Here is a 23769-nt window from a genome sequence, read left to right on the forward strand (position 1 = left end):
GTGTGCTAGTGCATGGAAAAGCCCAATTTCAAGTTTGCAGAACATTAATAATGCCACACACACACACACACACACACACACACACACACACACACACACACACACACACACACACACACACACACACACACACACACACACACACACACACACACACACACACACACACACAAACCCTATGGTTGGGGATTTTGGCATATTTGGGTAAACATTTGAAAACCTGGTAGTTAAACCTGGTTAACCGTGCATGACATCACATTATTTAAAAAATGATCTGTCCTGAGCCGAAATATTTCTGATGATGTTCAGCTCATTTGCTTTGGCAGATTAGTCAAAGGTTGAGTAAAAGCTAACATCAATATTGAAGCAATAGAAATGTACTAAAACATCATTGGCTGAATGAATCCAATGGGGAGAAAATGCAGTGTAGGCTTCACCACTGTGTGAGGGGAGATGGAGACGGTGCGGGAAAAGCCACGTTCAAGAGAGTAAAACACACTGTGGAAAAGCCACGTTCACGAGAGTAAAAACGTTAAGTTAAAAGTTAAAGGTTTACCTTTACAAAGAATACACAAATAAATGTAACCAGCCTGCACTTTTTGAAAAAACAAACAAACAAAAAAAAGCTGATCGGGTAGCGGGTCGGGTCTCATTTGACCTTGCTTAATAGTCGGGTTAAATGGGGCTCTTGGGAGTGGGCCCGCACATCACTGGGAGGCATACCATAATTACAAATAATAATATTTACAATTCAAATACAATTATACAATAATTACCACATTAGTGGCACGGTGGCTCAGGTGCTTGCACTGCCGCCTCACAGCAAGAAGGTCATGGGTTCGATTCCCGCATGGGGCGCTGTTGGTCCTGGGGGGTAGGTTCTCCCCAGGCCTCCAGTGCTCATGTGGGCTATCTCCCGGGCCTTTGTGGAGTTAGCATGTTCTCCCCGTGTTCACTAGGGGTTTCCTCCACTAAAAACCCCAACAGAAAAACATGCAGAAGAAGTGAACTGTCCGTCCCTGACCAAGACGGATCACTTGACTTGGTCCCCGGGCGCCTAAAGGCTGCCTGGGGGTCCTGGAGGAAGGACCATCCAGGATGGGAGATGCAGAGAGTGTGCGTGTGTGTCCTCACTATATGTGTGTTGCAGTGTGTCGTTTGTGTGAATAAAATCTGACAATTATTATTACCGTAAATTCCGGACTATAAGCCGCTACTTTTTTCCCACGCTTTGAACCTCGCGGCTTAAACAATGACGTGGCTGATTTATGGATTATGATACAGTGACTGTATACGGTGGCTTTGTGGAGCTAGGATGCTAGCATGGATGCAGCCGCATGGATGCTTAGCTCCACGCGATTTCTCAGTATCTCTCAATAACTTAACTAATGTCAAAATAACCACAGTCTATCGGCGTAGACAGAACACAACTCAAAACACTTTAGAAAATTTAAAAAAAGTTTACAACAATACAAATCCATTCTTTTCAAGTTCTTTAGCTCACTGGTTTCAAACTAGCGTCTTTCTTCTATCTCGCTGTCTTCAATCTAACGTTCTAGCTTCTGATTGACTCTTGCAACTGTGCTCTCTTAAAGCAACAGTGCACTTATCGTAACTGGCAAAACTAATAATATGCATCACTATTGTATTACTTTTGATATTCATTTTAGCCTGTGTAAAGTTAATTTGTTTCAATGTACCGGTAGGCACCTGCGGCTTATAGACATGTGCGGCTTATTTATGTTAAAAAGAATTATTTTTTAAAAATTCAGTGGGTGAGGCTTATATTCAGGTGCGTTCAATAGTCCGGAAATTACGGTAATTCAGTGGATCGGTTATTTGAAGACTGTTTTGCAGAGTTCCTGTTAAGCGGTTCGGGATTTATTTTCGTTAAAAACGCACACACACACACACACACACACACAAAAAACACAACCTAGAAGGTAGCCTTGTACTAATGAGGTTCTTGTCAGTCAGTCAGAAAGACGCTTTTTTTAAAGAGTAACTTTAACATGTTTAGACTAACTTTAGAAAATCAGCTGTTTTGTTGTTGTTGGTTGTTTTTTTTGTAATTTATTGCGATTTATTCTTAATTGCATTAAAACAAAACACAGCATCATTATAATATGACATTTAGTATTTCTTATTATTGTTAGAAATAGCAGTAGTATCACTAATAGTGCCATTAGGGTTTTGTTATTTGCACTTGCTTGCTCTGTTGTAACGCACTGTAAAACGCGGCACACGCTCCATCTACACACACGCACGCATACACACACGCACGCACGCACGCACACACACGCAGGATCTAAACACACACACACCCGCACATACACACGCACACACACACACACACACACACACACACACACACATGCTGCATCTACACACACACACACACACACACACACACCTGTTTCTACAGCAGCTATACCTCCCCCTCAAGATTTTGAGTGGGTAAGTGATACTAAGTGTGTGTGTGTGTGTGTGTGTGTGTGTGCGTGCAGCCTATAAATCTGTGCATATTAGCACTGCATTAGAGTTCCATTGGGCTGGGTGAACTCCCTGTGTCTTACTGTTACACACATGCACACAGCAAGCACATGTGTAGACATAAGTGTGTGTCTGTGTCCATGTGCTCATGGGAGTAAACACACACACACACACATCCCACTTTCTCACTCTCACCACTGAACACCTGCTCCAGTTCATGAGCAATTTACAAATCCCAGCAGTCTCGGGTGTGTGTTTCACCGAGGGCTCTCTTGTGGCCTCACACACACACACACACACACACACACACACACACACACACACACAAGAGAAGCATACAACATGCCCCTAAAGCCCCTCTGCGTGTGTGTGTGTCTGTCTGTGTGTGTGTTTGTGCGAGCGTGCGTGTGTGTTTGTGCGAGCGTGCGTGTGTGTCTGTCTGTGCGTGCGTGCGTGTGTGCGTGCGTGTGTGTCTGTCTGTGAGTGTGTGCGTGCGTGTGTTTGGGAGGGGTTCTCTCACAAGCAGCAGCTGCTGCCCCATGACCTTTTGACCTGTGAGGCCCCTGTGGGATCACATGACTGTGCCACCCTCCTTTCAACTATTTAATCATTTACACACACACACACACACACACACACAAAACACATAGAATACCGACACTGCAGCTACCTCCCACACAAAAATACCCTCTCCATCACACAAACGTGCGCGCACACACACACACACGCACACACACACACACACAGCTGTCAAAGCTCAGCCACAGCTCATTAAAAAAAAAGAGAGAACTACATTAAGACTGGAGTGGGAGAGAGAAGAGGAGGAGGGAGAGGAGAGGGTGAGAAGGAGGGGAGGGGAGGGAGAGAGCAGGGTGAAAGAGAAGAAGAGGAGAGGAAGAGAGGAGGGGGAAAGAGAGGAGAGGGGAGGGGGAAAGAAGAGGGTGAAGGACAGGAGAGGAGAGGAGAGGGTGAGAGGAAGAAAGCAAAAGCGAAGAGGACAAAGGGAGGGGAGGAGGAAGAGTCAATAATGGGCAAAGGACGGGAGGGGAAGAGGAAAGGAGAGGGGAGGAAGAGAGGAGGATAGGTAAGGGAGAAAAGGATAGCGAGGGAGGGAGAGGAGAGAGGGGAAGGAGGGAGAGAGAGGAGAGGAGAAGAAAGAGGGCGGGGGAAGAGGAGAGAGAGAGGAGGATAGAAAAGGGAGAAGCGGATAGCGGAGGGACAGGAGAGAGGGGAAGGGAGGAGAGGAGAGGAGAGGGAAAGGAGAAGAGGAGAGGGGAAGGGGGAGGAGGGAGAGAGAGGAGAGGGAAAGAGGAGAGGAGAGGGAGAGAGGAGAGGAGAGGGGAGAGAGGAGAGGAAAGTAGAGAAGAGGAAGACAGGAGAGGAAGAGGAGAGGATAGGGAAGGAGAGGAGAGGGGGGATTGGAGAGGGGGAGGGAGAGGAGAGGGAAGGGAGAAGAGTAGAGGGATAGGAGAAGAGGAGAGGGGAAGGGGGAGAGAGGAGAGGAGAGGAGAAGGGCCGAGAGAGGTCGGGGAAAGAGGAGGGAGAGGGGAGAGGGAAGGAGAGGAAAGTAGAGAAGAGGAAGACAGGAGAGGAAGAGGAGAGGATAGGGAAGGAGAGGAGAGGAGAGGGGGGATTGGAGAGGGGGAGGGAGAGGGGGGATTCGAGAGGGGGAGGGAGAGGAGAGAGGGGAGGGATAGTTTCTGTCTGTTTTAATCAGTTCTTTTTCAGTCCATTAAATCATTTTTAACTGATTTAATCAAAATGTGAATTACTGGGCGCAACAGCTTCACCAGATACCTCAGAAGCTAGAAGCTTTGATCAGCTAACTACACACACTCAATTACCTCCTAACGAACACACACACACACACACACACTCAATTGCCTCCTAACAAGCACACACACATCTCGTAATAAGAGACCGCTTAACTTGCCTCTCTGTTGCTTACATAGACAACCCCCCCCCCCCCACACACACACACACACACACACACACACACACACGCAGAAACTTGGATGGGTTAGTGTGTGATTTGTGTTTAAGAGAGTTGCTGCTATGGCTGTTGTTATTGCAATACAACAGTCCCCTCTGTCTGGACCCCAACCACACCCACACCCACACCCACACTTAGGCTGAAACTACTGGTTTCGGAGGGAACCAGCTACCAGATGGTTCGATTAGTCTTTCGCCCCTATACCCAGGTCGGACGACCGATTTGCACGTCAGGACCGCTACGGGCCTCCACCAGAGTTTCCTCTGGCTTCGCCCTGCCCAGGCATAGTTCACCATCTTTCGGGTCCTATCGCGCGCGCTCTTGCTCCACCTCCCCGACAGAGCGGGCGAGACGGGCCGGTGGTCCTATGGTCGATCCAAGGACCTCACTAAACTGAAAACAACTCCATCACACGCACACACACCTGCCCATCAGTCTCCTGGGCGCCTTAGGCCCAGAGCTTTCAAGAATGGTGTCCTGTCCTGGGGCCACTGGCACACAAAGAAGCCTTTTAAACTCGCTAAGATCTGCCATTACCTCTAAAAGCTCCAGCGGCTCTGACGAGTATCCCTCACACACGCACGCACGCACGAGTATCCCTTACACACACACACACACACACACAAGGCTCTGACGAGTATCCCTCACTCTCACACACACACACACACGGCTCTGACGAGTATCCCTCAAACAAATGCACACACACGGCTCTGACGCGTATCCCTCACACACACACACACACACACACACACACACACACACACACACAAGGCTCCGACACGTATTCCTCACACACACACGGCTCCAACGCGTATTCCTCACACACAGCTGCCCTCTGGCCTCAGAACAGCAGTGTGAATAACGCAAATGTCACCTTAGCCTGCGCGCGCAGTGTGACCGCTGGCTCGGCTGTCTGTTTCAAAATGATTAACAGTAATCATATTGATGTTTGTGTCAGATGTCTTTTCAGTTGGAATGGAGCCTGCTTGGCAATTACAGCTGTGGAAGCTAATCAGGCATTAGCGTCACCTCAATCACAAACAGCACAGCATCAACATGCTAATCATGCCCCTGTGCTTGTACAAACAGCAGCTTAACATGCTAATCAGGTGTTAGCGATGCTGCTATCATTGACAGCTATCATTGACAGATTCCTCACGCCTCACTGGGGTTAGCACAGCAGCTGATGCTAAAAGCAGATCGACTTGCCTGTCTGGGTGTTTGCATAACTGCTAATGCCGATGGCATACAAATAGGCTCATCAAATGTTGCTCAGATGCTAATCACAATCACTAAAGGTCAATTACTCTCCTCTCCCCTAACGCTCTTCATGTTTTACTCATCTAGGAAAAACTGCTTTGGGTGTAGCTACTACCAGTTACTGCCCAGTGTGAACGTGACCATAGAGTTCTTGAGGCAGGGAAGCAGAGTGCCCTGTGTGAATGTGACCATAGAGTTCTTGAGGCAGGGAAGCAGAGTGCCCTGTTTGAATGTGACCATAGAGTTCTTGAGGCAGGGAAGCAAAGCCCCGGGGTTGCCGAGGTTAAGGGGGTCAGAACCACAGGTGCACAACAGGGGCAGCAGGGTGAGGGTCTGTCTGTCGATTCAGAAACGAAACAAGCCTAACCTTAACCTTAACCCTTACCTCCAAATCACCCCGCTCAGAGACACTGATGCCCTTAAACATAAAACAAGACAGCCAGAGGGGGGAGAGAGAGAGAGAGAGATTCAATCTACCATCTCTCTCTCTCCCTCCCTCAACACGGCGCGTGTGTGTGTGTGTGTGTGTGTGTGTGTGTGTGTGTTGAGATGGCAGAGTGGAAGCTGTGATGTGACCAAGGGAATCACGATGTTCCACCTAAATTATTTATACCTACAGAGAAGAGAGAAAAGCCTGACTTAAACCCACAATACTCCCCTCTCCTCGGACTCTCTTAAAACACACACACACACACACACACACACTCACTCTCTCTCTCACTCACTCACACACATACTTTTCCGATTACTATTTTTCTCTTCCTACTCACTCTCCCTCTGTATCTTTCACACAAGCACACACACTCACACCATGGCCTAAAATGAACCCAACAGAACCACAAAAAAACAATCTTGTCTTTGTCCCAAACACAAACACGAAAACTATAATTCTCTCCCTCACACACTCACAAGAGAGTACCGTATGGTTTAACTTAAAATCCGCACACACACACACAGACAAACAATGTACTACACACACTCCATCCCACGCAACACATCCAATCACAATCTCTCACACACACACACACACACACACACGCACACACACCCCTCCACAAATTGGATGGCCTAGTGTGAACTCCAAACTCCTCTCACCATCTTAAATCTGAAAACACAGATAAACACACACACACACAGGATCATGACATGCTCTAACCCACCCCATTATTTTCCTGTTCTGCCTCCTGTATTTTTCCCAAGCAGTCTTAAAAGGGATGCTGTATTGCGTGTGTGTGTGTGTGTGCATGTGGGTGTGTGTACAATCATTACTCCTACACTCTAACACATGTGAGTGTAAGGAGGAATGATAACCACCTCAGTGCCCGTGCACACACACGCACACATTTGCATGATGACTGGACAAAAGTGCTTCTTGTTGTGTGCTGTAATTATACAATTTCATCTGAGCTATCTGCTTATACCACACACACACACACACACACACACACACACACACACACACACACACACACACACAGTGCAGAGTGGGATTGGGTGTAATTCCCACCATGTTTATCAGCCCTGAGAGGCCGCAGTATTTCTGCACATGATGATGGCCCTCTGCTGCCACCTGCTGGATGGAACCAGTACTACAACAAGGTGAAAGCTGGTATAAGGGTGGCAGTATGTGACCGGAATGGTGTGAATGCGCTCGTGTGTGTGTGTGTGTGTGTGTGTGTGTGTGTGTGTGTGTGTGTGTGTGTGTGTGTGTGTGTGTGTGTGTGTGTGTGTTGAGATGGCAGAGTGGAAGCTGTGATGTGACCAAGGGAATCACGATGTTCCACCTAAATTATTTATACCTACAGAGAAGAGAGAAAAGCCTGACTTAAACCCACAATACTCCCCTCTCCTCGGACTCTCTTAAAACACACACACACACACACACACACACTCACTCTCTCTCTCACTCACTCACACACATACTTTTCCGATTACTATTTTTCTCTTCCTACTCACTCTCCCTCTGTATCTTTCACACAAGCACACACACTCACACCATGGCCTAAAATGAACCCAACAGAACCACAAAAAAACAATCTTGTCTTTGTCCCAAACACAAACACGAAAACTATAATTCTCTCCCTCACACACTCACAAGAGAGTACCGTATGGTTTAACTTAAAATCCGCACACACACACACAGACAAACAATGTACTACACACACTCCATCCCACGCAACACATCCAATCACAATCTCTCACACACACACACACACACACACACACACGCACACACACCCCTCCACAAATTGGATGGCCTAGTGTGAACTCCAAACTCCTCTCACCATCTTAAATCTGAAAACACAGATAAACACACACACACACAGGATCATGACATGCTCTAACCCACCCCATTATTTTCCTGTTCTGCCTCCTGTATTTTTCCCAAGCAGTCTTAAAAGGGATGCTGTATTGCGTGTGTGTGTGTGTGTGCATGTGGGTGTGTGTACAATCATTACTCCTACACTCTAACACATGTGAGTGTAAGGAGGAATGATAACCACCTCAGTGCCCGTGCACACACACGCACACATTTGCATGATGACTGGACAAAAGTGCTTCTTGTTGTGTGCTGTAATTATACAATTTCATCTGAGCTATCTGCTTATACCACACACACACACACACACACACACACACACACACACACACACACACACACACACACACACACAGTGCAGAGTGGGATTGGGTGTAATTCCCACCATGTTTATCAGCCCTGAGAGGCCGCAGTATTTCTGCACATGATGATGGCCCTCTGCTGCCACCTGCTGGATGGAACCAGTACTACAACAAGGTGAAAGCTGGTATAAGGGTGGCAGTATGTGACCGGAATGGTGTGAATGCGCTCGTGTGTGTGTGTGTGTGGTGTGTGTGTGTGTGTGTGTGTGTGTGTGTGTGTGTGTGTGTGTGGGGGGGGGGGGGGGGGGGGGTTGGGTTCACACACATGCACATGCACACATCAAAGACACGCTCACTCTTTTATATAAAGCAAAAAGCTTAGCAGAGGAATGTAAACAATCCCAAAGTTAGATCTCCCCCCCCCCTCTCGCTCTCTATCTCTCTACCCCTCCCTCACCTTCTCCCTCTCTCTCTCTGGTCTTCCTTCCATTGCACTGATTTGTATGCGGTTGGATGTATGATGATGTAAGTATGTGTATAAGTATGTATATTAAGTGTCTTTGTGTGTATGGAAGTACATATAAACAATGACCACAGAAGCATCAGAGCTGGACCTGGTTGCAAAAGGTCTCTGGTCTGATGAGCCAACACACACTCACACACTGATCCTGAGGAAGTTGTCTGACATTCCTGCCCCACTCAGGCAACACACACACACACACAGAGAGAGACAGACGATATGTTCATCTGTGGCCACAAGGTGGCAGTGTTGCTCATGCCACTGAGTGGCTGAACAGTGAAATCTTCAGACTCCCTCTGTTGCCTGGTCACAGTGCCAGTGTTCTAGACTCAGCACTCACTGTGGTATCCAAAAGGCCTGTGTGTGCCTGTGTGTGCCTGTGTGTGTGTGTGTGTGTCCTGAGAGACACTGGCAGGAGTTTCTTTAATTGACACAGTATTCAGGTTTAAAATAGCTCTTTATCGCCCCCACAGTGATAAAACACTCAGACAGACAGAAGAGCCTTTGGATCAGAACCCAGAGTGGCCCCAACACAAGCTGGGTCTCTCGTTTGGATCGGAACCCACAGAGTCCAAATGCAGGCTGGGCCTTGAGGCCTGCAGAAAGCTAAGATCCCCTCAAGAAACACCACGTCACTCAAACACTGATCACATAATCAACAGTCTCCTCACACACACATAAGAGTCCAAGTGGCTTCAAAACAAGACAAACACAACGATAGACTCTCTCACGCACACACTAACACAAAACAAAAACAAACATCCCAGCCTCTCTCACACATACACACAGCTGAGTGTGTTTTGATTAAGTGTGTGTTCCATCTCCGTGACAGGCTGTGTGTGTAGAGCAGCAGGCCTGTGGTCTCATTGACCATAACACACTCCGCACTGAAAACACACACACACACACACACACACACACACACACATCTGTAACAGCTCCGACTTACCAACTCTAGATCAGGGCCCCTTCCGGTCAAGTCACCAGCCATCTGGTCACCCACTGACCCAAACCCTCAGAACCAACTCAGAGAGAACCGACACTGTTAGAACCAGCTGAGACAGAACAGATGCACTCAATCCAAACAATGGCCGTCAGAACCCAGAGCCAGACCAGAACCGGTCCAGATGTGGGCCAGTGCTGCTCTGGTACGGTCATGCTCACAAATCTGCACAGAGCAATTTTTAGGGGAGAGGTCGCAGAGTCAAAGTTCACAGGGACTCATGGGATACATCTCTCCAGTCAGTAAGGGTGTTGACCGAAGGACAAGTTTTTCCAACAAACACTCACAGGAGTGACCCGCTGGTCAGTGTAGCGCCACATGTGACAACTGCGTGCGTGCTGTTTGGATCAGGCACAAGAGGTCCACAGGGAGGGAGGGAGAGAATGAGACAGAAAGAGTGAGAGAAAGAGAAAAGAAAAAGTCAACAAAGAACACAAGTGAATCACAGAGACAAAGAGATCCGGAATTTAAGGGAGTGGAGGAGGTCTACAGGGCTCCAAGCAGGATAGGCTCACCCTACTGTGTGTGTGTGTCCAGAGTTTTCTGAATGTCTCAAAATTAGCCAGAATCAGAATGAGAGTCACAGAGTGGCTAGCGTTGGTCACAGAGCGGCTAGCCTTGGTCACAGAGCGGCTAGCCTTGGTCAAAGAGTGGCTAGCGTTGGTCACAGAGCGGCTAGCCTTGGTCACAGAGCGGCTAGCGTTGGTCACAGAGCGGCTAGTCTTGGTCACAGAGCGGCTAGCCTTGGTCAAAGTATGTTACAAAACACACTTCATATCCTTGCACTACTGGCAGCATCTCTGTAAGAGACTTATGACTGCACATGATATGACTGTAATGGCCAATTCCCAGCAGACAGAAGGCTCGCTTCATGACCAGGCAGGATCTGAGAGCTTGCTGGATTGAATGGAATTTCACCCTGTGCAGAGTTTACACCGTATGAATAAAGTGGCTGTTTAAACTTCTGCCACCGTCCTGGGAATGCAGACAAAGGCCTTGTCAGTATCATGTGTTATATATTACAGCATGTGCACACATGCACAAACAAAACACACCCACACACACAGAACAGACTGTGATCAAAATGAAATGCAAAGACATGGTTTCCTTCTCCATTTGAAAATAAACAGCTGCAAACCATGTATATAAATACCCTATAGACCCCAGTACAATTCTAGAACACTGCTGCCGATTCCAGGGAATCTTGACAAAATCAAGGGAATATCAAAATACTTAGATATTCAAAATTAATTTAAGATTGAGCTAAAAATCATGTTGATTAAAAGATAAGAATCAGATATATTTCATGGTATGTCATTTATTGACTACTGTAGTGACATTGTTTACAGGACATGATTGAACTGCATGAATAGTGCTCAAAGGTTTTGATTCCACATTATTTATAAAATAAATATGAAAATAATGAACCAATTTTAAGCATTTACATTATATGCATAATATGAATATAATCTGTTCTTGGGAAAATACACATATACTTATTTGTTTTAAGTGTCAGGACCAAGCGCAGGCTGAAAATAAGCTCTCAAGACAGCAAAAAAAAGTCTCCTCTTGACAGTTCCACCAAGTCAACTTTATTGTACCAAAGTGCTTTACAGTCGAGGTAAATACATTGATACATTTTTTTAGAAATAAATAAATAAAGAAGATAAAAGGAAATGAAAAGGAGTTACCAACTGTCATGTACAGACTAAAGTATGTAATATCTCTGGGTGTCATCGGCATAACAATGATAGGAAATCCCATGCTTACTGAATATCTGTCCAAGGGAGAACATAGGGGGGCCTAAAATCGAACCCTGGGGAACTCCACACGAGAGGGGGGCAGCATTTGAGAAAATGCAATCAGCATTTACCACAAAGGCCTATCCGATAAATAAGACTTGTGTTTTTTCCCATTACCCCAACCACTCCAATACATCCCCCTTACCCCAAAACAATGCTCCAGCCGCTCAAACAACACTATGTAGTCCACTGCATCAAAAGGCAGCAGAGGTACACGGTTACTATGTAAAAACATTTCTCAAAAGTCATACCGATACATATATATATTTACTGTATATTTACTCACTTTATTGACAAGGGTCTAAAGTAGTGTTTAGGTGTCTAAATGAAAGTCCTGCATATGGTTTACAAGTCTTTACATTCATGGAAACATGCCGGCTGTCAGTGGTTGTGAAATACAGAGCCGCTGTCGCTGGCCGCTATGGGGTCTAGAGGGAGCTCCGCAGACACAGAGGGAGCGTGAGGGCGGATTGCACAGAGTGAGAGAGAGGAGATATGCAAATACTGGCATGGCCTTAAGGAAGAAACAGATTAGGTCATGCAACATCAAAGTATGTCACATACATAACAGTAGCATCTCATCCTATATCTTGTTTGAGAACAATTGACGTTCCTTAAAAAAAGTCAATACCACAGAGCCAACAAACAAACACACACACACACACACACACACACACACGACTGTGGATGGAAGCAGCAGCAGCTGAGTAAAGCGTCCATCCCACACAACACAAAGGTCATGCTCCAACAGAACCCCTGCCCCAAACTCTGGATGAACCCTAGTCCACCGAGACAGTCAGCCTTTCTCTCACTCACACCCGCACTCATACACACTCTCTCAAACACACCCGCTCAAACACTCTCTTTCACAGATACATAGAGGCAACACAGCGCAACACACATACAAACACACACACATTTTTTTTTACAAAAATAGTATTTATTTATAGATCACAAAATAGTGGATAAAATAGTAAGTGCCACGCACCAAAACCCAATGGTGTGCACACCAGCATCAAACGCCTGGTGTGAATGCAAGGCCTCCTTCTGAGGGCAAACCGCATGGCTATTATCCACACTTCCCCAGGTTTGGACAATCAGGCTAATTATGCCCATTAACCACCTAAAAGCTGTCGCACTGCCACTGCAAAGCCAGTAGGGGTGTAGAGGGGTGTAACAGACAGTCTGACATGAGTGGAGCAGTGAAGAGACACTGGATTAGCCAGCAGCGGCTAGCTCAGCGCACAATCCAAACAAGCCACCTACACTTAGCTAATTAACATAGCAGCGGTTAGCTTAGCGCACAATCCGGCGAGAGGGAAGGAAGGGAGGAGGGTTGACTAAACTGTGTGATACGTAGATAACTTTCATGGACATAAGAGTAAGAGTTCATTATTTATTTGCTGGGCCACTGAAAGTGTGTATAGCAAGCTAGTTACAGGTGATATGTAATGTAATATATAGTAATAGGTTATTGTACTGCTAGGCTTATTGATGTCTGTGGCTAACAATGTCTGTGAAGTGTGCAGGACTTGATGTTTGGGCATCATTCATTCATGGACATAAACTTGGTTAAGTATAGAGATATATCCAAATGTCCTTTTATGGACCAGAGATATAGCCAAGTGCTCCTTAACGAACCAAAGATAAAGCTAAGTGTTCCTTAAAGAACCAAAGACAAAGCTTAATGTTCCTTAAAGAACCAAAGATAAAGCCTGGTTGTTCCTGTTCCTGTCCCAGTTTGACCTTTTACACTTTAGTTGGACCAAGGATGATTAACATGAGTGAGAGCCCAGTGGAGTGCCTACACATTAATCAGAGCATCACCCCTCTCACACATTACACACTAGAGAGGCTCCATCATCTGGCTGACTACACCTGATCACATCAGTCCCTTCCAGCCTGAGGAGGAAACAGCAGCTCGCTGTGTGTGTGTGTGTGTGTGTCTGTATATGTGTGTGAGTCAGGAAGAGAATGACTGTATGTGTGTGTGTGTGTGTGTGTGTGTGTGAGAGAAAGAGTGTGTGTGTGTGTGTGTTTTTGAGAGAGAGAAAGAGTGTGTGTGTTTGAGAGAGAGTGTGCGTGTGAGTGAGAGTGCGAGTAAGAAAGAGAGAAAGAGAATGACTGTGTGTGTGTGTGTGTTTGTGTGTATGTGTGTGAGAGAAAGAGAGTGTGCGTGTGAGATAAAGAGAGTGTGTGTGTGTGTGTTTGCGCACGTGTATCAAGTAATTCCGTTCGTATCCCTGCCACATGTTTGCTTTTTGCCCAGAAATAAGAGGACTCCCTCCTGCTGCCAGCAGAGATGGGAGGTTGGTGCCACCTTCCCCCTGATTGGCTCATCCTTTCCTTCTCCTTCCTGATTTGATGCTTTCTGCTCCTTTTTTCCCCTGTTTGACCTGCAGCAGGTCCATAAGTAACACACACACACACACACACACACACACACACACCTCAACCCCACCCCAGTCCTGAGCAGACCTTGAGATCCAGAACAGACCTGCCGTGTCTCACACACTCTGGCTGAGTGGAGAACAAACCCAGCCTGCAGAACAAACACTCCAACAGCAGCAGCAACAGCAGCAGCAGGACAAATGTTAGCGCACTTTGGTCACGTAACTTCCTACACAAACACAGCACAAGGGCATTCTGTCTCATGGATTCAAAGTCGAGAATAAAACAGCTCATATAATCACTAACAAGAGTAACCTTTACCAAAAATGACTAGTGATGGCTGCATGTCTCATCTCCAAAATGCAATTTCATGAGGCATTTGCTCCCAGCCAATGAAATGTTTCCTTGATACAGGAACAGCCTTCCTGATAGCCAATTAGAAATGAATGATTCATCAGTGATCAAAACAATTCTCTAAACAAAGAGGTATTCAAAGAACGGGAATATAATATTAAAAGAACTTAACAGTTAGTTAAAAGGTAAAGCAGTACAAGAGACCCGAGAGAGACAAAAAAGAAAAAAAAAACACTTTCTACTTTCTTCCATATAGACCCAAGTTTTTTTAAGGAAATAGAAATATATAGAAATGAGCCGTTATAAGGTCCCATGTTCTACCCTAGAATCAACTGCCAAAATAGGCTCTAATTTGCAGTGTGTGTGTGTGTGTGTGTGTGTGTGTGTGTGTGTGTGTGTGTGTGTGTGTGTGTGTGTCATGATGTTACGCAACATGCGAAGCAACCAGGCAGCGAGTCGCGATGCACGTGCAGTGAAAGCCCTGAAGCACTAAAGACAACTGTTGACTACTCAACTGGAACAGTAACACACACACGCACATGCGCGCATGCACACACACTCATACACACACATATGCTCCTATGCATATCAACACACTCACATATTACTCACTAATCCAAGCATATATACACACACACACACGCGCACACGCACACACACACACACACACACACACACACACACACACACACACACACACACACACACACACACTCTCTGCTTTACAGTGAAATCCGGCTCCCTCTCCTCCCTACCTTCCACCTCTAAATAACCCAGCATGAGTTACACCTCCACTCTACCCTAGGCGAGCCAAGCCGACCAGACCCGAAATACACCCGTACCTCTCAATAGGCCAAAACGCCCCGACCCACATTACCTTTCCTCCAGGGTGTTTCTCAGCACACAAGCTTAGCGCTGTGCTGATTTAGCTTCACTGAACTCAGAGCTCACGGAACACCAGGCCACGCCACATAATGAACACGGGGCAGTAACCCCACTGTGCCGTGAACCCAGGTTTTGGGGGAACAACTCCGCCACACTGAGCTAGGGCTTCTCAGAGCTCACTAATGTTCACAAGAGCCCATACATCACCAACCAACGAGAGCAGAGGGGGGATGAGGGTTTGGTGTCCGGATATCAAACCTCACGTCGGACTGCCAAAGGCCAAGTTGCTCATAAGCCAGAATGGAGGCATTGTTTCAATATATGATTTCATATTCACATCACAAACGAAAAGCTGCTCCAGCCCTTATCCACAGAAAGCTTAGCTTAGCAGAGGCTAGGCCCTATCCCACGGAAAGCTTACCTTAGCAGAGGCTAGGCCCTATCCCACTGAAAGCTTAGCAGAGGCAAGGCCCTATCTAGGGCTGAACGATTAATTGCATTTGCGATTTAATCGCGATATGATAGAACGCGATTTTCTAACCGCAACGTTCGCGATTAAAAACGTGGTCTAAAAGATGGTACATTTTGCACACAGTGTTTAAAAAGTGCATGCCTTGTGTTTATACTTACATTGACTTTGTTCAAATTACTTAAATGCACAGTAGCAAAGCCACCGATTTGTTGTTCTTGATTCTGTAATGAGCAGTTAAATAAAAATGTAAAATGTGGGAAATAATATTTTACACTAAATGTATCTAATATTGTGTTGGTCATATTTAAATCATACATTACGATTTGTTGGGATTTTTTTTTAAATCGCAATCGCAATATTTGGAGAAAAAAATTGCAATTACATTATTTTCCCAAATCGTTCAGCCCTAGCCCTATCCCCACAGAAAGCTTAGCTTAGCAGAGGCTAGCACCCGATCCCACTGACACATTCACGGACTCTACTTCAGGTAATCCCAACATAGTTGCCAGGGGCAACTGTATTGCTTTGGCAACAGAACAGGTGAGAGCTTCAGAAGACATGAACACAAGCAGGTCTCAAATCCTTCAGATAGGGCCGAACTCCACCCACAGAAGGCCACTGAGATCAGCAGCAACAGAGTTTATGACAAACTGAAGTCTAGTGGCGGAACACACCCGGCCATGAGGAGGGATGGGCAGCGAAGAGGAATAAACCCCGGCAGAGGAACAAGAGACGATGTCTGTCTGTCTGTCTGTCTCTGTGTGTGTGTGATCTCCCATACTAGGAGATTAATGCTGTGTTGGTTTGAAAAAGAGTAGAATGCTCCCTCCGCTCTCAAATCTTCACTCAGGGAGATTTCTGCGCAGGCAGAGAGCATGGGCACCATATCCCTTTGTTAAGCCCAGCAGGTCTCAAGGCCCCATGAAAAGACCCTATGGGAAGACAGAGATGAGAGAGAAACTGTGTGTGTGTTTGTGTGTGTCTCTCTCTTTCTGTGTGTGTGTGTGTGTGTGTGTGTGTGTGTGTGTGGCTGGCTCAGATGAACAGACCCCGGCCTAATGCATGCAGGCAGTTGGCAGGGGGCCTAAGCTCATGGACAATCGAAGGCTTTCTGGAGCTGGACACCACACACACACACACACACACACACACACACACACACACACACACACACACACACACACACACACACACACACACACACACACACACACACACACACACACACACACACACACACACACAGAATGGAGGGGCTATAAAGACTGGTGGTGGTCAGAGAGAGAGGCTAAAGCCGGCCTAAAGGAGGAGATGAGAGGGGAGGAGAAGGGACTATGGAGGGGAGAGGAGAAGAGGGAACTATGGAGGGGAGAGGGGAGGAGAGGAGGAGGAGAGGGAGAGGGGAGGAGAAGAGGGAACTATGGAAAGATAGAAAAGAAGGCAGAGAACAGAGGTGAAAGAAAACCGGAGGAGAGAAGACAGAAAGGAGGAGAAGAGGAGGGGACAGAAAAAAAAAAGAGAGAAACCAGAGAGAACAAGGGAGGAAGAGGTGTGAAGATACAGAAAGTGGAGGAGAAAAATAGATAAAGACAGGAGATGAACAAGAGAAGAGAAAAACTAAAGTGATTTGAAGAGTCAAGACTCTCACTCCATGGCAGATACTTGTCTTTCTGTGTATTCATTTCGTCAGACAAAAGTCCCCTCAGTCAGGACCAACAGGAAACTAGCCAATCTGATAGGACCAATCGGAATAACAGTAATCAGCCTGAGGACTCAGACACGCTTGTCAGGAGACCCAAGAGACTTCGGCCAAACCAAATCATTAAAACACAGAGAGACGAGTATCTGCCTGATTGGAATGAAACAACACAAAAACAAAACTCGGCCCTAAACAGAGAGTAGAAATCCGCAAAACACTTGGCAATGGTAAAAGAAACTAAGTTAAGAAAAACACCGACAAGGTACAGGCTCAGCCATCACAGGATGCCAGTAGAAATGGGCCGCCGCAGGCCGACCTGGATGCCCAAAGACAAACAGGCCGTGTCCACAAGAACATGTGCTGCTGACTAGGAGGAGAGCTGCCCATTACACAGATTACTGTGAGGACACAGGGAGTGACCACACACAGGCATACATATATTAACACACACACAGTCACAACCCACATCCTCACACAAGTAAATGCTCTCTCTCGCTCCCTCTTCTTCACAAACACACACACACACACAGATATAATCACAGGGAGATCTCAAATTGAATTGAGAGAGAGAGAGAGAGAAAATGAGAGAAAGACAAACAGAGAAAGAAAGAACAAACGAGAGAGGAGAGAGAGAGAGAAAGAAAGAAAGAAAGAAAGAAAGAAAGAAGGGAGGGAGGGAGATACAGAGAGAAGGAGAAAAGAGGATGAGAGTCAATTCTACTCACATGGCTTTGTGTTTGTCTTCAGCCAAGATCTGGTCATTGGTCTTCAGTCCATATCTGTAAAACACACAGATTCAAACGTGTCACTGAGTACTCTACACTATAACCAATCCACACACACACAGAGGTTTGGTTAATAGTATTAATGCCCTTTTAGTGCATATTATGGCTTATCTGAGTGTCTGTGTGTGTGTGTGTGTGTGTGTGTGTGTGTGTGTGTGTGTGTGTGTGTGTGTGTGTGTGTGTGTGCGCGCATGTGAGAGAGAGAGAGAGAGAGAGAGTGTGTGTACTGGTCTCCTGATTACACTGACTAAAGACTTTAAAGAACAAACAGATAAGCAAGACAGCCATGGCAGGCTTTAGATGTGTGTGTGTGTGTGTGCGTGTGTGTGTGTGTGTGCGCAAGTGTGTGTGTGTGTGTGTGTGTCTGACAGAGATAAGGTTCTGCTCAGTCTGATGCTGTCAGCTTCAGGTCAGTTCTGCTCTGGGGTCTTCATCGCCACTACAAGTCCAAAGGGCCTGATACCTTAGTTAAAAAAACAGATACCCCACAACACACACAGACAAACATACAACACACAGCTCTCTCACAACCTACATAACTACCCCACACCCTCAAACACACACACACACACACACACACACAACTACCCCACACACAGCTCTCACAACCTACATAACTACCCCACAACCTACATACCTACCCCACAACACACACAACTACCCCACAACTACTCCGAAAGCTAACCCATTACCCACAAATCTGCCCTCAAACCTACCCAACCACTCCAGTTAGAACAACCCCCCCTCCCCCTCCTTTCCCAGTCGCCTGGCAACCCTACTGGCTAAACCTGAGGTAAAACTATGAGGCAGCCCTGACCAATGACGCAGAGACCAGCACTATGTTAGCATTAGCTCAGAAGCATTAGAAACCATTCCAGCCAAACAGTGACATTAATTTCAGTTATATAAATACAACTTCACCTCAGCCCATCAATTATTCTACTGTGACAACCACACACACACTTTTTCTCTCCCTAGAATGAGGTCAGCGAACTTGTGGCATACATGACTCATGGCCAACTGACCAGTTTCACCTGCCTCATGCCAGTCACACACACACACACACACACACACACACACACACCAAAGCCCAGGGAAGGGGTTGAGAGTTCATTCATTCACAGCAGGTAGCAACTCCAAGCCAAGGGAACAGTATATTTTCATATGTGATACACACTTATTCCCTCATTTTCATATGTAATACACACTTCCCCCTCACATTCCTTCCTACAGTGACTGTATTCCCCCCTCTACCCTGGCCTGACTGCCACACACCTCCCTCCAGCCACTGAACATTTGCACTAAAATTGTTCATTTGTTTATATCTATTTATTTAAAATTGTTGTCCATAACCATATTCACCGTATTTATATCTTATCATGTCTCCTACCTCATTTATAACTTCTACTGCCACTTTCACCTGTACTTCACCTGCACATTACATATATCTATATCACATCTGCACTAATCACCATTATTGCTGCTTACTGTTCATATCACTTATATCTTATACCATACTGTATATATTCTATTTATCTATTTTTATATTACCACTTTGCACATACTCTGCACTCTTCTGATTTTGCACTTTTGGTTAGATGCTAACTGCATTTTGTTGCCTCAGTACTTGTACTCTGTGCAATGACAATAAAGTTGAATCTAATCTAATTTTATTCCCTCATTTTCATATGTAATACACACTTATTTCCTCATTTTCATATGTAATACACACTAATTCCCTCATTTTCATATGTGATACTCACTTATTCACTCATTTTATGTGTGAACACAGATCCTGTTTATGAATGTAAGAATGTTACACAAACTAGATCCCTACACAGACACAGCTTTAAACACGCAAAAAAAAAAACCTCCATGATGTTACGTAACCCTATAATGCTGAATCACTTGCTCAGGAATGACTCAGCTCTTTTAGTTACCCCCTGAGTCAGGGCTGGTTGAGCAAGCTGCTAAAAATATGTTTAATTCCTTGAAAGATAAGTCTATGCTATTGGTTGTAATCTGCGTTGAGCTCACAGGTTGCTACCGCCGTAATCCACAGTCAACAAGGTCTTTACGGGAGCCCAGCTGAGGGAGAAGCTAATAAGCAACGATAAGCCCTCGGATCCCGCCAGCAAGGGAGGCTAGCAGCCTGGTGTTAAACGCAAGGCTGCATCTCAACGTGCATATGTGTATACAGTATGCATATTTAGTGTGTTCACGTGAGTGTGTGCACGTGTATATGTGAGTGAGTGTGTGTGTGTGTGTGTGTCACACACATCTGTGAGGGTGTGTATGTGTGTGCGTTGTAACAGCTGGAGTTTCCCAACCTACACAGTGTGCCGAGATATCTCATCAATGAGATCACTGATTTGCCCGTCTTCACTTCAAAACACCCAGCAAAAACACACACACACACACACACACACACACACACACACACACACACACACATCAGTGTTTCAGTCAAAGCATTTCAAATTGACTCATCTTCATGCCCAGTGCCCTAAAAAAATTATACGGTTTAGAGATATTTCAGAAAGGAAGCCAATGATCACATGGAGATGACTGGGCCCCCTGACAAATCATCTACCCCTAAGAGAGAGGAGAGAAAGAGAGTGAAAATAAGAAAGGGGGCATGAGTGAGAGAAATAGAGATAGTGAATGTGTGTGTTTGAACGAGATAGAGTGAGACAGAGTGTGTGTTTGTGAGTTTGTGTGTGAGTGAGATAGAGTGAAATAGAGAGAGTGTATGTGAGAGAGTGAGTGAGAAAGAATGACTGAGTGTGCGTGTGTGTGTGAGAGAGAGTGAGACAGAGAGTGTGTTTGTGAGTTTGTGTGTGAGCGAGATAAGAGTGAAATAGAAAGAGTGTTAGAGAGAGTGAGTGAGAAAGAATGACTGAGTGTGCGTGTGTGTAAGAGAGAGCAAGAGCAAGATAGAGAGTGGTCCAATGTTGTGTGTTGTCCAGAGGGAGCCCTTCTGACTGGCCTGAAGGCAGATCCCTGTGTGTGTGTGTGTGTGTGTGTGTGTGTGTGTGTGTGTGTGTGTGTGTGTGTGTGTGTGTGTGTGTGTGTGTGTGTGTGTGTGTGTGTGAGAAGGCAGATCCCCACTGATCTTTAGGAGTTAAGTGTGGAGGCTGAGGATATTACAGCACAGGGACTCACATATGGACACATGGTTCACTGAACCCCAAGGCTTCCACTCAACCAGAGGAGTGAGTGTGTGTGTGTGTGTGTGTGTGTGTGTGTGCGCGCGCACCTGCATGTAGGGCGGGTATGATAAAGCAAGACTGTGCATGTGTGTGTGTGTGAGAGTGTGTGTGTGCACCTGCATGTGCATGCAGGGGCGGGTATGAGAAAGCAAGACTGTGCATGTGTGTGTGAAAGTGTGTGTGAAAGAAGTGTGTGTGTGTGAGAGAGAGAAAGAGTGTGTGTGTGTGTGTGTGTGTGTGAGTGAGAGTATATGTGGCACGCAGGGAAATCATTATAAGTGTACAGATGTGAAGGATTCGGTCTTGCTTTCATGTTGGACTCTTTGAACCCTGTGTCTGTGTGTATGTGTGTGTGCGCGTTCTTGCGTGCGTGCGTGCATGCTTGTGTGAACGTGCCTGTTTGAACGGGGTGTTACTGAGCCTCCACGTGAATGAATGACTTATTTTAACACTGCACACATCGTGCTGGGGGGCTGGGGGGCGACTGGGTTGGCAGCTGGGTCATGTCTTGGCACAAGCGCACACACACACACACACACACACACACACACACACAGATGGTTGGCATCGCTGCCCCCCCTCAGCTGAGGTCAGTGTTAGGTGGGGGGTGGGGCGGACGAGGCAGGCATTATTTGGCATCAGGTACGGAGAGCCTGCAAACAGGCCGTACGTGTTAGGACATTAGGATCTGTGCAGATGCCATCTCCACAGCACGCAAGGGTACATCTCTCCTCTGTGTGTGTGTGTGCGTGTGTGTGTGCGTGTGTTCAGTCTGGGTCCAGTGACTCGTATGTTTCAGGTTCCATACGAATACTCAGTGTGGATTCAGTAGCTTATGTGCCAAATTCACTAAAAGTGTAAGCAATGGAGATATGACAGTTGCAGGGATGAGATGGAAGATGGGGAGTTTAATGAGCTTTTTAATGGCTAGGCTAGGCTAGCTCTGACAAATGGCTGATTCTACTGCTCCGAATGTCTACTAGCAGCCACAGATCAAACCAGAGATGCGGTTTCAGCTCAGATGAGTGCAGATGAGAACAGTTTAATTTCTCAAGGCAAAGGAATTGACTGAATTACAACATTACTGCTTCCATGATTATTGAGATCATTTTTTGAAGTGATGGGGGGGACGGTCAGATGACAACCACCCATCCTAACTGAGCGTGACCCCTGACCCCTATAAGAAAGCGTCACGTGACTCACTTTTCCAGGAAGTCCTTGTCCACCACGGCGGAGATGTCGAGCAGGGGATTCCCCATTCCGAAGAGGGCATTCTGACTGGAGCACAGGAGAGAGAGAAAGAGAACATCAGTGAGACGGAACACACTCCACCCCTCCACCACACCGCCAGCCTGACTGCGTTTATCCTGCAATAACATACAACATCAATGGACGTTTCTAATGTTCATAGTCCACACAGCCTGCAATGAAGACCAATGTTCCCTGTATGACTGTAGGTTTCCGTGTCTGTGGCAAAAACCTTGAGTTCATTCTGAAGCTTAGTTTTAGGTTACAGGTTGTGTTCTTAAAAAGGAATTCCCCTTGTGTGCACAGGCCCTAAGACCATCCACCCACAAGGAACTGAACTGGCGTTTGATGAAAATTAGATCAGAAACTGCTCCTGTTTGCAATGTAGGCCAGTGCACTCTGTGATGTCCCCGTCACAAGCCGTGCATTCGTACCGAAGGTTAGCCTTTCCAACTCTGAAAGACTCCGTTAGCTGTGGCTCCCCACAAACCCCTGATGTGCAGACATCTGTGTGTTTCACTTGCCTTACTGCTCGGGACCACACAGTGGAAGTCAGGGAGGAGAAGCCAGAGTGGCAACAGTAAAAGGTAGCCAGCATGGCAGCAGCAAAGGGATCTGCAGGTCATGAATGGCCAGGCAGTACATGAGTGACATTTTTTTTATATGGGAGTCAGTAAAATAATGAGCCCCTGCCCATAGAGTTGTGCGAGTGTGAGTGTTCATATCCTCTGAGCAAATGGTTGCATAAGACACAGCTACAAACAGGGATCATTTTAAATGTCTGTTTGCTGCAGGGGTTGAATTTGCCCTTTTTTTACCCAAAACTTAACAAACCTTCGCATAAAAAAACTGTCCCAGACGACATGAAGTCCTCTGTCACAGGTCTGTGAGTGTCTGACTGAGGCACGCTCTGGCTTGGTGATTGATTAGAGTCTAAATCAATCAGACTGATTGGTCTGACCAGCGACCCAAGCCTCTGATACTGATCCTCTCACACTGACAACCATGCTGTCAAAGCAGAAACTCTCTG

At 46.3% G+C, this 23769-nt stretch overlaps 1 protein-coding gene across 4 annotated transcripts in view; it reads right to left on the reverse strand.

Moving 5' to 3' along the window:
- The window catches only part of adka (adenosine kinase a), an 87504-nt gene that overhangs the window by 59974 nt on the left and 3761 nt on the right, over positions 1 to 23769 (reverse strand). For all 4 annotated transcript variants that reach the window (XM_031578640.2, XM_031578641.2, XM_031578642.2 and 1 more), the window contains exons 2-3: positions 22695 to 22769; positions 18220 to 18273 (exon numbers count right to left, since the gene is read on the reverse strand). In XM_031578640.2, the coding sequence (XP_031434500.1) occupies positions 18220 to 18273; positions 22695 to 22769 (129 nt within the window). The remainder of the gene's footprint in view (positions 1 to 18219; positions 18274 to 22694; positions 22770 to 23769) is intronic.

Source organism: Clupea harengus, chromosome 13, assembly GCF_900700415.2.
Source record: "Clupea harengus chromosome 13, Ch_v2.0.2, whole genome shotgun sequence".
Lineage (NCBI taxonomy): Eukaryota > Metazoa > Chordata > Actinopteri > Clupeiformes > Clupeidae > Clupea > Clupea harengus.